This window comes from Gobio gobio (assembly GCF_949357685.1).
Source record: "Gobio gobio genome assembly, chromosome: 9".
Lineage (NCBI taxonomy): Eukaryota > Metazoa > Chordata > Actinopteri > Cypriniformes > Gobionidae > Gobio > Gobio gobio.
In genome coordinates, this window is record NC_137115.1 from 40,268,711 (window position 1) to 40,284,538 (window position 15,828).

General features: G+C 37.6%; 2 protein-coding genes across 5 annotated transcripts; one reads left to right on the plus strand and one right to left on the minus strand.

Annotated features, from left to right (window-relative positions):
* Window position 1: 1 nt before the first annotated feature.
* On the plus strand, window positions 2–5,713 carry LOC307131739 (dihydrofolate reductase). Of its 3 annotated transcripts, none has more exons than XM_079825575.1 (8): window positions 31–255; window positions 1,054–1,100; window positions 1,224–1,329; window positions 1,873–1,999; window positions 2,081–2,196; window positions 2,408–2,698; window positions 2,881–2,999; window positions 5,137–5,629. In XM_079825575.1, exons 1-6 carry the CDS (start codon window positions 149–151, stop codon window positions 2,484–2,486), a joined length of 582 nt encoding a protein of 193 aa, XP_079681701.1. In that variant the 5' UTR covers window positions 31–148; the 3' UTR covers window positions 2,487–2,698; window positions 2,881–2,999; window positions 5,137–5,629. The 3 variants fall into 3 exon arrangements, with proteins under 3 accessions (XP_079681702.1, XP_079681701.1, XP_079681700.1); XM_079825574.1 differs by having other exon boundaries at window positions 138–255; window positions 2,881–2,984; window positions 5,137–5,644; XM_079825576.1 differs by lacking the exon at window positions 2,881–2,999 and having other exon boundaries at window positions 2–255; window positions 2,408–2,573; window positions 5,147–5,713.
* Window positions 5,714–8,037: 2,324 nt separating this feature from the next.
* mterf2 (mitochondrial transcription termination factor 2) lies at window positions 8,038–13,804 on the minus strand. 2 transcript variants are annotated; one of them, XR_013817212.1, is made up of 3 exons: window positions 13,720–13,804; window positions 9,960–11,331; window positions 8,038–9,481 (listed from the first exon to the last, which is right to left on the minus strand). XR_013817212.1 is itself a non-coding variant. In XM_079825568.1 (2 exons), the coding sequence occupies exon 2, from the start codon at window positions 11,316–11,318 to the stop codon at window positions 10,131–10,133; it is 1,188 nt and encodes a 395-aa protein (XP_079681694.1). In that variant the 5' UTR covers window positions 11,319–11,331; window positions 13,720–13,804; the 3' UTR covers window positions 8,950–10,130. The 2 variants fall into 2 exon arrangements, 1 of the variants encoding a protein (XP_079681694.1); XM_079825568.1 differs by having other exon boundaries at window positions 8,950–11,331.
* Between the last annotated feature and the right edge of the window lie 2,024 nt (window positions 13,805–15,828).

Genomic DNA, 15,828 nt, shown 5'->3' on the forward strand with positions numbered 1-15,828 from the left:
TGGTGAACCAAACAGATATTTAAAAGCCCCATAATCTAACTGGGTTTGAGGTCGAGAAGGATGCAAACACCTCACCCAAAGCCCAATGGACGACGGTATTTTGTAACATAAACCAGATAAACTGCTCTTAGTGAAAGTAGTAGGCTAAATGATGAACATCGAGGGGGAGGAGATGCGCAAACCAATCCGGCTCATCGCGGCTGCCTGCACTGATATGGGCATAGGAAAGAACGGACAGCTTCCTTGGAGTCTTCCGTAAGAGATACCCAAATTATCAATAATTTAATCCAGTTGTAATAGCTGTATTTTGTCAATTATGTTAGACATGAATGAATAATCAGATGAACGACGTGTGACGAATATTTGTTCGGAAACAGTCGACGTAGGCTACACTTCGCTGTTTCTAAGTTAGCTCTTTTAGTATTAGAGGCACAAATCTCATGTATGTTGTGTAAGAAAATGTAATATATTTATTTACATAAACTGTTTTATAACATAAAACGAGCCTAGCATGGAAAGCAACTCATTTTAAAAACATCACATCTCTTTATCACGCCATCAACTGTCGGTCAGAGAGGTCTTGACCTTCTGGACTGGATACAACAATTGATTTTTAGGACCTATTTGGTATCCTGTTGGTGGAATATGTCAGTGAACTTTAGAACTCTAACTGAATGTCATTGTCAGCAGGTTTTTGAATCAGAGGGGTGGAAACTTTGAGCCCCCCGAAGCCCGCCCATTCCAGATAAGAGATAACAGCATGCAGATAGCATAGCAAATGGGTTATAGACTATTGGGAATCTTTCTGGTATAGACTATCATGTTGGTATACGCCTGTTCAGCCATACATAAATAGAATCAATGCTTGCATGATAACCTTGGTTCAACTCTGATTTAGGCACACCCGTCTTCTTTGAAAGCTATCAACACATCAAAGATATTTGTCATGCAGCTCAAATTTCATTTTGCACACTATGCAGTTATCAAAGTTGTATTAATATAGGCCTATCCAAATGGCACACAATATGTCTAATGTGCTCATGTTGTTCACAGAAAAGAATTGCAGTTCCTTTTGGATACAATCACAGCTGTCTCAGCAGGTAGGTAAGGGGCGTTAAAGTTAATGTTAGGTTTGATTTATATTCTAAATTGATGCAGTGATCTTCATTTTTATGGTATGAAGAAAAAAATAAAGGAAAGAATTTTGTCCTGGTGCACTTCAGGGAAGAAGAACCTGGTTGTCTGGGGCAGAGGCTCCTGGTTCTCCTGTCCTGAGACGTTCTTCCCTTTGGCCAATTGCATCAATTTGGTATTGAGCAGGAAGCTGAAGTAAGCATATTCATTAATAAACAATTTTATGCATCTATATTTCTGTTAAAATGTTTGGGGTCAGTAAGATTTTTTTTTAAAGAAATCAAGTTTTATTCAGCAAGAATGCAGTAAATTGATCAAACAAAATAAAAATTCTTCAAAGGGTCTTGAAATGTATCAGTCTCCACAAAAATTTAAAGCAACATAACTTTTTGTACATTGACAATAAATGTTTATTGAGCAGCAAATCAGCAGATTAGAATGATTTCTGAAGGATCATGTGACACTAAAGATAAATGATGCTGAGAATTCAGGTTTTCCACAGGAATAAATTACATTTTAAAATATATTAAAACTATTAAAAAGTTATTTGAAATACAATTATTACAAATATTTAATAATATTACTGTTTTTGCTGTATTTTTGATCAGTTAAATGCAACCTTGGTGAGTTTTTTCTTCTTTCAAAACTGACCAAACTTTTGAACAGTACTGTATATTATGATTTCTGTATTTATTTACTGTACTTTCAAGTTTGTTTGATTATTTTGCATCACTTCAGTGCAGAGCCTCCACAAGCCCACTATCTGTGTAAGGATTTTGCTTCAGTGATTCGCCTGGTTTCTGAGCCTCCTTTATGTCACATTGTGGAGACCATCTGGGTATTAGGGGGCTCAGAAGTGTATAAGGTGAGAAGCTTGATTTATGCAATGTTTACATTTGTAAATGTTAATTAATACAGTAGTTAATATTTGAACTGTGCTATTTAGAAAAGTCTTGAGCATCCATGGTGTGATCTCATCTATCTCACCGACATCATGGCCGACTTTGACTGTGATGTGTTTTTCCCAAAGTTTGACCGCAACGTTTTCAGAAAACAAAAAGGGTAGGATTATCCTCAAATGTATAATTTGTGCTACATAAGATAATACTTACCTCATTTATCTATTGTAATTGAGATACTACAATAAGTTTTTTTTATAATTTACTTTATTTGAGTTAGTTTATTTAAATTCAAGTGATGAAAATGTATATTTATTTATGCTTCTTGTGTCATAGTAACCCTGATTTGTCTTTGTATGTTTTCTTTATATAAGCTTTCCCGGAGTGCCAGATGAAATTCATGAAGAAAATGGTATTAAATTTCAATTTCAAGTCTTCAAGAAAGAAGCTTAAAACCGAAGCCGTGAGGACTGGAGTCAAGACTGTCAAGCGTGATGCTGGATTTGTTGTTGATGCTAGATGTTTACATGTTATGAAACAGTATTTTACAGTTATGCAAGATTTATAGAATCGAACAATAAAGAGTAGTGCAGGGATCCCGTCAAAACCCGAAAGACTAATTCCATCGCCGATAGTTCCTTCAAGGTTTTATTATGTTTTTTTTTGTTTTATTTTTGTGTAAAATAAACCCTGTGGTAAACATAACTTGACGATACTTTGGCATTTTATTCTTCTACGTAAATTACACACACCCATAGCGAAAACGCACATTTTAAAGCAGTTATGTTCGGTTTTGAAAAACAGTTTGGGGTGTGAGTGTGTGCAGTGTTCGTTATGTTTACCACAGGTTTTATTTTATTCATAAATTGAAAAATCCCGTAGGAAAATCTCAAAGGAGCCAGCGGCGAATTAGACTTCCGGGTTCTGCCGTCATCCTTGCACAACTATACTGCACAGAACACTTTAGCCCTGTTTACACCTGGTATTAAGATGTGTTTTGATTGATCGGATCACAAGTAGACGAGGGAGACCGTTTACAGCTGGTGTTTTAATATGTCTCTTTTGTCCACTTTCAACCACTTCTGTCCTGATTTCTTTGAGAGGAGGGTGGGTGGGTAAATGTATCAGATCTTTGGATCTAATGGACAAAATAAGCTAGCACAATTTACATATGAACGCGCCCCGGAGATGTCGGAAAACATACGGAGAGCAGCAGCTTTCGTTTCTGCCCTGAAAGCCGCAAGACCACAGCGAACAACGAGTGTGTGTTGGAAATCAGGAATGGTGAGAGAGCATTGTGCTTAGTACGTTTTTCATCTTCAAAGCATACTTGGCTTTCCAGCCAACAAAGTTTAAATCCCATCTGGCTAGTCCGCATCCGATGTTTAAACGTTAGGTTAGTAGGCTTTTGTGGCTGTTCGAACACATTTGACCACATGAGCATTTACACTACGAAAGTCGAATGCGTTTTCGACCATGTCTAGAAGTGGTTGAAAGTGGACACGCTCAAAGCGTTTTAGACCCCATTTACACCTGTATTTAGCATCGTCCACTTGTGATCCGACCGACCAAATGCATCTTAAAGGGTTAGTTCACCCAAAAATTAAAATTCTGTCATTACCGTTAATTACTCACCCTCATTCCAAACCTCTTCGGAACAAAAATTAAGATATTCTTGATGAAATCCGAGAGCTCTCTAACCCCATAGACTGCAACATTATTACCACTTTGAAGGCCCTGAAAGGTAGTAAAGACTTTGTTAAAATAGTCCATGTGACTACAGTGGTTCAACCATAATGCTATAAAGTGACGAGAATACTTTTTTTGTGCAAAAAAATACACAAATAATGACTTAAAGGGTAAGTTCACCCAAAAATGAAAATAATGTAATTTATTACTCACCCTCATGCCGTTCCCCACCCGTAAGACCTCTGTTCATCTTCGGAACACAAATGAAGATATTTTTGTTGAAATCCGATGGCTCAGTGAGGCCTGCATAGCCAGCAATGACATTTCCTCTCAAGATCCATTAATGTACTAAAAACATTTAAATCAGTTCATGTGAGTACAGTGGTTCAATATTAATATTATAAAGCGACAATAATATTTTGGTGCGGCAAAAATAAATAAATAACGACTTATATAGTGATGACCGATTTCAAAACACTGCTTCATGAAGCTTCGAAGCGTTATGAATCAGCGTATCGAATCATGATTCGGATCGTGTGTCAAACCGTCAAACTGCTGAAATCACGTGACTTTGGCGCTCCGAACCGCTGAATCGATACGCTGATTCATAACGGTTCGAATCTTCATGAAGCAGTCTTTTGAAATCGGCCATCACTATATAAGTCGTTATTTAGTTTTTTTGCCGCACCAAAAATATTCTCGGCACTTTATAATATTAATATCGAACCACAGTACTCACATGGACTGCTTTAAATATGTTTTTAGTACATAAATGGATCTTGAGAGGAAATTTCATTGCTGGCTATGCAGGCCTCACTGAGCCATCGGATTTCAACAAAAATATCTTCATTTGTGTTTCCGAAGATGAACGAGGTCTTACGGGTGTGGAACGGCATGAGGGTGAGTAATAAATGACATTATTTTCATTTTTGGGTGAACTAACTAATTCAATAATCACTTTTCTTCCCTGTCAGTCTCTGACTAGCTCTGTTCACGTTGTAAACACAGTGCAGCACCAGCATCACACGCATGCGCCGTGCTCACATGAACAGCGTCGGCCAATACAGAGCCGGCGTTCTGACGTAGAACCCGGAAGCGCTGCATTGTGTTTACAACGTGAACAACATAGGTGACTGATACAGAAGAGAAGAAATTGTTGAATAAAGGGATTTTTGTTTTGCTTTTTTTTTTAGCACAAAAAGTATTCTCGTCACTTCATAATATTAAGTTTGAATCACTGTAGTCACATGGACTTTTTTTTAACGATGTCTTTACCTTTCTGGGCCTTGAAAGAGGTAATAACATTGCAGTCTCAGAAAGCTCTTGGATTTAAACAAAAATATCTTCATTTGCGTTCCGAAGATGAACGACATGATGGTGAGTAACATTTTATACCTTTACCCTTTAATACCAGGTGTAAACAGGGCCTTTATCTTAAAGGCTCATTTAGCAGCTAACTGGTGGTACATCACCATCCAAATTATAACCATTTCAAAGCAGCTATTTCTTCACATAAACCCTAATGTTCTCCTGATATTAATATTTTTTTTTTTTGTTCTCAATTACATAAGAAATCACACCACACATGATCTGAAACAGCAGATGGACTAAGACAATGCTGCCAGTCATGAGCAGCACTTCCCTCACGATTACACATGCAACAGTTTATGACCACTCACCAGATCCACTGTTACTCATCTCACTGTCACCATGGTGACACAAGTGAATCAAAGGATGGGACACAGTCGGAGTCATATATGGTTTGATCATACATACCATCTGCTGTGTGAACTCGGTGCCTTACTGCAGTAGGCAGTTATGTGTATTTAACTTCTTAGATCTGTGATATTCTTTACACTAGTTTTCGTCTCTGGTGCTACATTAAAGTTAATTCCTAATCCAAATTAAAAGGTTAAATGTGCAACAACTTATTGACCACAAATAATGGGATGTCATTTTTATATATTTGAATAAATGCTTACTGTTCAGTGTACATTGACAGCAAATAACTTTCCCCACTAGATGGAGTCGGCAGCTAGGAACAAAAAAGTTTTTTCAGTGGGGTTTAGGTCTGGAGATTGGGATAGCCATAACAGTCTTGATCAGGTGGTCCTCCATACACACCTTTATCGGCCTGGCAGTGTGGTATGGAGCCTAGTCCTAGGCTATATTCCAACCTATATTCAAGTTGGACAACATTGTCATTGTGAACCCCAATGAAAAACCGCTGGAATGGTCACAAGCCATCAAACAAAGCAAAGCTGCTTGAATTGTTGCATAAGGAGTGGAATAAAGTCACCCAATAACAATGCGACTGACTGATAGGAAGCATGCCAAGATGCATGAAAGATTGTAAATCAGGGTTATTCCGCCAAATATTGATATTGAACTCTTCCTACTTTAAAACATTAGTTTGATGTTGTATACAATTAATATAAACCTGTTTTCTTTGCATTATTTGCACAGCAGCCATATCACCATGTAGCCCAAGACTGGTTTCCTACTGAAGCTAAGGAGGGCTGAGCCTGGTCAGTACCTGGATGGCAGACCTCCTGGGAAAACTAGGTAGCTGCTGGAAGAGGTGTTAGTGAGGCCAGCAGGTGGTGCTCACCCTGTGGTCTGTGTGGGTCCTAACACACCTTACTATAGTGATGGGGACACTATACTGTAACAAGCACCGTCTTTTGTATGAGACCGAGTTAAACCGAGGTCCTGACTCTCTGTGGTCATTAAAAATCCCAGCTTGTCCTTCGAAAAAGAGTAGGGGTGTAACCCCGGCATCCTGGCCAAATTTGCCCATTGGCCCCTGTCCATCATGGCCTCCTAATCATCCCAATATATATATATATATATATATATATATATATATATATATATATATATATATATATATATATATATACATACAATTGGCTTCATCACTGTCTCCTCTCCATCAATCAGCTGGTATGTGGTGGGCATTCTGGCGCAATATGGCTGCCGTCGCATCATCCAGGTGGATGCTGCACATTGGTGGTGGACCCCCCCCCCCCCCCCCCCCCCCCATGTAAAGCGCTTTTGAGTGCCTAGAAAAGCGCTATATAAATGTAACAAATTATTATTATTCGATGTCTGAAATGCAAATCTGTGTGTACGCATGTATGTAAACGTAATCATTTAATTTTTATTTGAAGGTAAAATTGACACTTTATATTGAGTAAAAATGTTCTCCCCCTAGATAGGGTGAACAGAGCTAAAATAAGATCCAAAATGGCTACAATGTCATACTAATTTAGGATGAATATAAATTCATTTTACTATATTCATTTGAGTTTTTAAATCCACAATGTTCACATTGACATCTATAAAAACGATCTCATGATCACATAAAGCACATATTCCTGGACACCGCTCTGATTAGGGCAGATTGCACAGAGGACAGCGGCGCGCTTCAGCGTGACCTCAGCATGGAATATTTACCACCTTAATATTCCAGCATGCAAAGTCCAGGGCAGGAAATTATAGACTTTAATTGCATGTGTCATCTATTTTCATAATTTCCCTGAGTTATGCCCCATAAAATCAATGTGTAACATTTGCTAATAATACCCACTGTCACATTTCAAATGAAAAAGAGCTATTTATACCCTCGCTTATTAACCTCCTATGTGTTCGGGTATAACTCAAAGTGTCATTTGCAGGATAAAGCAGCCACCCGGTCGCTGCCGTACACTAGGAGTGGACAAAGAATGGAGAACAAAAGAGAGAGGCAGAAAATCTGGAGATGTGGAAAAATCAGAACAGCAATAAATATTAATGAAACTTGCCCAAAAATGTCATGCATAAATTAATTTAATCATCAGCCCTAATAAAGCTCAAAAACATCCTTATTTTGATTTCACAGAGGCTATGAGAAGCTTGTGAGAAATTTAATAGCTTACCATTAAAGAAATCATAAAGTCCACTGCGTAAACAGCAGATGCCACAAGGCAATATGTAATGTAACTTCATTATAGATACCAGTAAAGTCTTTAGTCTAATCATTAAAAAGCACAAAATTATCTCAAAAATCTGCCTAGAGGCCAAAATATTGGAAAATGCTTGCAAATGAGATTCGGCTGCATACGGGCAAACATTCATTGATCTGAATATTTATCTGCATAATGCATACCTCCAAGAGGTATTTTATATTGTTCATTATTAGAGACTCTGATGAGGAATTTTAAAAGCTACATAAATTACTTGGCACAACATGGACGTCTGTATATGACAATACAACTAATGACTAAAAATGTACATTTACAATGTAATAAAGGAGAGAAATTACTTTTTCTTTGGGCACAGACATTTATTTGGTACGATTTACCTTCCACAACATAAACAGAGCCTTCAATCATTTATCCTTTTTCAGCAAATAAATGATAAATAAATGTATTCAAGCAGAAAACAAAAGAAAACCGCTGTTAATATTCTGCTTAGCAATTACAATCTTAATCATGGAAGCCTGTTTTTGCCACAAAATAACTTAAAAATGTCAATGCAACTTTTTATCTCTCAATTCAGACTTTTTTCTCTATAAACTTGGAATTATGAGAACTAAAGTCAGAATTGTGTGTAAAAGAAATTTACAATTCTCAAGAACGTCTGAATTATAAACTTGCAATTCTGAGAAAAATACGTCAGTTTTGCCAGATGTTACTTCAGAATTGTAAATTATAGAATTGTGTTAAAAACTTCTAATTAGGACTTTTTCCGATTTGCAAGTTTTTAAACACACAATTCTGACTTTTTCTTGCAAATCTGGGTTTATATCTTATTTATATCGTATATCTATTTTTTTTCTAGTTATCCCGCAGTTCTGACTTTTTGCTCAGAATTGCGAGAAAATGTCAGAATTGTGCGTTAAAAACGTCCAATTAGGATTTTTTTTGCAGATTTGCAAGGTTTTAAACACACAATTCTGAGTTTATTTGTCGCGATTCAGAGTAAAAAGTCAGAATTGAGGGAAATTAACTAGAAAAAAATTTGATATAAACTTGAGTCAAAGTTGTGTTAAAAACGTGCAATTCTGAGAAAAATACGCCAGTTTTGCACAATGTTAGCTCAGAATTGTAAATTATAAACTCGCAATCGCAAGGAATAAAGTCAGAATTTTGTGTTATAAACTTGCACACAATTCTATGCAATTCCGAGTTTATACATCGCATTTCGGACTTTTTGCTTGGAATTGCGACAAATAAAGTCAGAATTGTGTTACAACGTCCAATTAGGACTTTTTCAGATTTGCGAGTTTTTAAACATACAATTCAGACTTTATTTGTCGCGATTCCGAGTAAAGTCAGATTTGAGGGAAATAAACTAGAAAATTCAAAATCAGAATTTTTGTTATAAACTTGCACACAATGCTATGCAATTCAAAGTTTATACATCGCATTTCTGCCTTTTTGCTCAGAATTGCGACAAATAAAGTCAGAATTGTTTTAAAAACTTCCAACTAGGACTTTTGCAGATTAGCGAGTTTTTAAACACACAATTCTCACTTTATTTGTCACGATTCAGAGTAAAAAGTCAGAATTGAGGGAAACGAACTAGAAAAAAATTTGATATAAACTTGAGTCAAAGTTGTGTTAAAAACGTGCAATTCTGAGAAAAATAAGCCAGTTTTGCCAGATGTTAGCTCAGAATTGTAAATTATAAACTCGCAATTGCAAGGAATAAAGTCAGAATTTTTTGTTATAAACTTGCACACAATTCTACGCAATTATATGCAATTAACTCCCCTAGAGTTAAACAGTTGAGTTTTATCTCCGGGTCTGACTTTTAGCATAGCTTAGCATAGATCATTGAATCTGATTAGACCGTTAGCATATCGCTCAAAAATGACCCAAGACTTTCGATATTAAAACTTGACTCTTCTGTAGTTACCATCGTGTACTAAGACCGTCGGAAAATGAAAAGTTGCGTTTTTTCTAGACTGAAATGGCTAGGAACTATTCTCTCATTCCTGCGTAATAATCAAGGAACTTTGCTGCCGTACCATGGGTGCAGCGGCGCAATGTTATTACGCAGCACCTGAAAATAGTTCCCAGCACGCTCCCTGTGCAAGCAGGTTGTCACATTGGTTATGTTGACGGAAGTTAGCCTATTTTCAGGCGCAGCGTAATATCATATCACGTAAAACAGTAAAACTCAACTGTTCAACTCTAGGGGAGTTGGAAAATTAGCCTATTTTCAAAAATAGTGGAGTGTTCCTTTAACTAGAAAAAAATTATGAGATATAAACTTGAGTCGGAATTGTGTTAAAAACTTGCAAGTAAAAAAAAGGTCAGAATTGTAACTTGAAATTGAGTGAAATGAGGTCAGAGTGGAGACAAAAAGTCAGTTACATTTTAAAATGTTTTATTCTGTGGTGGAAACAGGCTTCCATATTTAATCGTCCGTTCGAATAGGCGCTACTGGATTAAAAAGTGGTCTCTCTCGCCTAAGACGCAGCTTCCCGTTGCTCATCTCGAAGTCCTTTTTGGTGCCGTTGAGGACTTCCAGGCTGCCAGTACGTACATCATAACCAAAAGAGCGCAGTTTCTGAAGGCGATATTGAACTATCTGCGTTGTCAGTTCTAACACTGTGGGAGTCTCCCTGATCTGCTCCATACTTATTCCAGCGGTGAGGAGGCCTTTGAAGCGATCAGCTAGTATAGGCACAGGATAGTATAACAAGGCTGGACACTGAAGTACGACCTCCCTGAACTCCTCTTCTGCGCATTCCAGGGTCTCCTGGGAGTAGCTGAGGGTGAGTCTCATGCTTTCAGGGTTCAGTTCAGTAACGAACCCCCTCAGTTTGGCAAGCAGCCGCAAGAGCTCATTGCTGGTGAAGCCCCTGTCGCGCAGGAACGTCAAGTTATCGCGCAGGACCTCGGGGGGCTTCAGAAGCACGTAGGGATTCTGAGTAAGCAGCTTCTGCAACCAGATCTTCATATTGTCCTCCCTCCCACCCAAGTCCAAATAGGTCTTCTGCAAGGTCTGGATCATCTCCTCGTTTTGCTTAACAGGTCGGCTAAAGCTCTGAGGGGCGCTGGCCATGAGCTTGCTAATGATGCGCTTGTTAAGATGCAGCGTTTGGAAATACACAATGTTGGCCTTCTGGTTGTCGTGATCCGAGGATGAGGAGAAAAACGAGGCTGGGAATTTTTCAATGATTCCTACCAGATCCTTATGGCTGGCGCACACAGACATCCACAGCTTTTTTTGCGCCTCCATGTGCTCAGGTTTGCAGAGGATGGCCTCAGGGTGGAGCTCCAGAACACGGGCGATGACAGGCCCACTAGCCCCCATGTCCCTCAGTAGGCCGGCAGTCTCGCTCACATATACGGGGCTCTGCCGCAAAACCCAACCCTTCAGCTTCCGGACTTTACTGATGTCTACGGACAAGTCGTACAAGGCGTCTATGGCAACCAGGTTCTCTTTGTGAACAATCGAGGAGTTGGGCCTTGTGAGGAGTGAAGGTGTTACTTGAGCCCGCTGGCAATAGAGACACAGGGATGTCGTGACTAATCGCAACATGTTTGCACAATCTACAGGTCTGTGGGTGGGACCGTTGGGTAATTGTCTGCATTGCATGCAAGTGTCGTGCCTGAAACAATTTCAGAAGAAAAAAAAAAACATTTCAGAACATCTCAAACTATTTTAATAAAACACTTCCTCAATCCTATTTACTCATGCAAAGCTGATATCCTATGCACAACCTTCTGAGTTTAATAAACAGAATGAGAATCTGCCAATAGCCACAAAATGCCAATACCACAAAAGTGCCAAGGGTTTTTATAACAACACCTCTCTAAGATAATTTACTTATGTAGATATTAGCTTTGGAGAAAACTGGAAAGTTACACAACAACCACTGTTAGGTATGCAAACAGGAAAAAGTTACACAGTTAGACAGTTCCTTTATCATGAGATCAAGACATGTTTCTTGAGATTGAAAGAAAAACACTAGATACCATGAGGGACCAGGAAGTCTCTAGTCTTTGAATGACATTTGAGATAGATGAAACGACTAACCCTCATGTTCTGTTTAGGGTCTTTCAGGCCTTTAAAGAAACCTTTTAAACTTTTGTGGGGGATTTTATGCATTCTGTGCTGGTGTACTCCTAGTTGAAAAAGAAACTAGACAAAATTAACTTTTTTTGAAGATATACGCATAAAAAATGTACAGTCGTTGGCTTTTAGGGAAACAGTAGATAATATCAATGACTCAACTTGTACTGAAGGGCACATACATTTTTCAGTGAAATGCATTCTAAAATTAGAATAACATACTTGAAATGTCCAACATGAAAAATAATTGTTGAGTATTTTCATATGTTAAATGTCATATCAATACATAGGCCTACACCATCAAAAGTTTGGAAAAATTACATGATGTTTTTGAAAGAAGTCTCTTATGCCCACCAAGGTTACATCTATTTGAAATAGAAATATTTTGCAACATTATAAATGTCTTTACTGTCACTTGTGATCAATGTAATGTGTTATTAATGAAAAAAGTATTCATTCCTTTTAAATATATATGTTTTTATATAGATGTCCAACTTTTCAATGGCTGTGTATCAGTTTTCAAAAAGATATAAAGCAGCAAAAACATTGATTGATAATAATATTAATATTATTAATAATAACAACAACAACAACAACAACACATTTTTCTTGAGAATCAAAATCAGCATATTAGAATGATTTCTTAAAGGGATAGTTCACCCAAAAATGAAAATTAGCCCATAATTTACTCACCCTCAAGTCATCCTAGGTGTATATAACATTCTTCTTTCAGACGAATAAAATTGGAGTTATATTACAAAAGTCCAGTCTAATCCAAGCATTAGAATTTGATTTATAGTTGCTCTGTTTTTGAAGTCCATAAAAAGTGCATCTGTCCGTCAAATAACGTGCTCCACGCGGCTCCGGGGAAGGCCTTCTGAAGCGAATCGACGTGTTTGTGTAAGAAAAATATCCATATTTAAAACTTTATCAAGTAAACTTTCGGCCGACCGCCTTCTGTGAAAAAGTGTTGAATGTTGAAAGTGAAACTCAAGATGCGTACGTGGCGTCATGACAAGCCTAACTGATCGCGTTAGTCTTTCGATCGGCAGGGGAACTTTCAACAATTTTTCCATTTATTGAACAAGGAAGGCGGTTGGCCGAAAGTTTACTTTATAAAGTTTTAAATATGGATATTTTTCTTACAGAAACGCGTCGATTCACTTCAGAAGGCCTTTATTAACACCCCAGAGCCACGTGGAGCACGTTATTTGATGGGCAGATGCACTTTTTATGGACTTCAAAAACAGAGCAACTATAAATCCAATTCTAATGCTTGGATTAGCCTGGACTTTTGTAATATAACTCGTTTATATAATATAAAATGTTGTAATTTTATTCGTCTGAAAGAAGAATGTCACATACACCTAGGATGACTTTGAGGGTGAGTAAATTATGGGCTAATTTTTGGGTGAACTATCCCTTTAAGGTTCATGTGACACTGAAGACTGGAGTAATAGTTGCATGTAATTATGCATAATTTAGTTAATAGTTACTATAGTAACTGCGTGTAACAATGACACAGTAAAATAAAGTGTTACCTTAAATTGTAATAATATTTCAAATTATTACTGTTTATACGGGTTTTAAGCAAATAAATTGGTGAGGATAAGAGACTTAGCCTATTTCATGTAACTAAATGTAAACAGAGAGAATAAATATAGTAACGGAATGAAGGGTAAGAAAAACAAGGCGCAATAATAAGGAGTTAATTTTTAATAATTATTGTGTGTGTTATCTAACACAAACAAGTCCATCTCAACAGAACATGAGGAGTATCCGGTTGTGTTCTGTTACAAAACAGAAGTCGTGACATTGAGAAGAAACAAACCAACTCCACAGTCCAAAAGCGGCTTGCATGTATTAGTTGGCAATAATATCACATTTAAAACGTGCTCATATAATAAATCAGACTGGTCATTACCTCTGCAGTGACAGCGGTCACATCTTCAGTACGGGCCGGTGAGAGACGAGCACCTCTAGTTCTTGATGTGATGGACATGCGGTCTGAGCACAACAGCGCCACCCTCAGTCAGGGAGAAAAATGTGAACCTTTTTCATTTATAGATTTTATAGATAATACGAGCACAACAGAAAGTTTTATGAATTGACCATTCACCTAGACTACAAAATAGACAAAACTGGCACTAATATAATATGGACATTTATGAATGCTAGCCTAACTATTTCAAGCTAACAGATGTGCCTACCCTAATCCTGATATTTTTAACGGCAACATTTCTATTGACATTTCTGGACTGTCTTCAAGCTGAAATGTTGCTTAAAATGGCATCAGAGACTTCTGTGAGTTCTATAATCAGCACAGAAAGCAATTTGTTTGAAAGGCAGTGGAGAGTGAGTCACAGTTGGAGCTTAATCACAATGCTGGATCATGCCTGCCTACTCAAACTGTTCACTCAGCCCACCCTTGAAGTCTCTACAATCTGGCGATTTACAAAGAGCTTTGCATTTATACGGCCCCCACAGACTATTAGGTACCTGTACAAGGCATTATTTTGAAGACTATGACTCATTTTTCTCATGTTTAAATAATAAAGTAAAAAAAATCTAAATAATAAACATAATTATGGGGGCATACTGGGGCATAAACACATCCCAATTCAGAGGCTGCATCCTTCGAAGGGAGTATTCGAATGTGGCCTCCAAAGGTGTCCTTTGTTTCCTGTGAAATTAAGGATACAACAGATGGATCCTTTGCAGCCTTGTCTACCCCAGAATTAATTGTGCGCCGGTGACAATGGGATTTTTTTGAGAGAAATTGCAGAATTACACTTTTTAACCTAAGTATTGGGTTTCAACTTAGTCAACTATCGAAATATCGAATGCTACACATGTAAACAAAAAAAAAACCCTTTAAAGCAGTTCAAATGTTGACATATCTTACTAAGATACATATATAGTTTATATACTCTTTATTATATACAGAAATGGACCATGGTGAACATATTTAGACAGTTTTGTTTTCAGACAGTTTAATATAACTTTCAAAAAAAAAACATTAGGCTACTGCCTCTCATCAACTCCAGCTGTCACAAGAACAGTCCTCCCCATTGACCGTCCCATTTAACAAACCCAGTCAAGTCACCATCATTTATATAATGTTTTTTTTTTTATAATACAGATTTCTAAGCAGCTTTACAGTGGTAATAGGAAATGAATGCAGTGTTTTGGCTGTGCAGCAGCTCTAGAAGAAAGTCATTGTCCAGCTTAAAGGGATAGTTCACCCAAAAACGAATATTTGATGTTTATCTGCTTACCCCCAAGGTAACCAAGATGTAGGTGTCTTTGTTTCTTCAGTAGAACACAAATTAAGATTTTTAACTCCAACCGTTGCTGTGTGCCAGTTGTATAATGCATGTCAATGGGGTCTAATTCTATTAGAGTAAAAAAAACATGGACAGACAACTTCAAATTAAACCTCGCGGCTCGTGACGACACATTGATGTCTTAAGACACGAAATGATCGGTTTCTGAGAGAAACCGAAAGGTATTTATGCAATTATATCACCTCATATCAGACGAATGTCTTCAGCTCTCCAGACTGCCATCACTTCCCGTGAGTGAGGTCAAAATTCCGGCCGGGGCATAGATATATACATAGATACCTCAATAGTGCCTGCATGGATCGCTCGAATGAGGAATCTACGTATACATATCTATGACCCGGCCGGAATTTTGACCTCACTCACGGGAAGTGATGGCAGTCTGGAGAGCTTATGACATTCGTCTGATATGAGGTGATATATTGCAAAAATACAGTTCGGTTTCTCTCAGAAACCGATCGTTTCGTGTCTTAAAGGTCCCATGGCATGGCATTTTTCTATTATTTTATAGTGTTTCCTGAGGTGTACTTATATTGTTAATATGATTTTTACATCATAAAATGTCATAATTTAGAAATAAAAGGCATTTTTTATATACTGCTGTTTGCCCTGTGACTGAATGCCATGTTTCAAGAGGCGTGTCTGCTGTGAGTCTTCAGTAAAAACGCCCACTGTTGTGATTGGCTGAC

Bases quoted from the DNA above. Each gene is read 5' to 3' on its own strand.
- LOC307131739 (XM_079825576.1), top strand. From the start codon at position 149: ATGATGAACATCGAGGGGGAGGAGATGCGCAAACCAATCCGGCTCATC. The intron at 1,101-1,223 runs GTAGGTAAGGGG...GGTGCACTTCAG, and splicing joins AATCACAGCTGTCTCAGCAG to GGAAGAAGAACCTGGTTGTC. The intron at 2,197-2,407 runs GTAGGATTATCC...TCTTTATATAAG, and splicing joins GTTTTCAGAAAACAAAAAGG to CTTTCCCGGAGTGCCAGATG.
- mterf2 (XM_079825568.1), bottom strand. From the start codon at position 11,318: ATGCAATGCAGACAATTACCCAACGGTCCCACCCACAGACCTGTAGAT.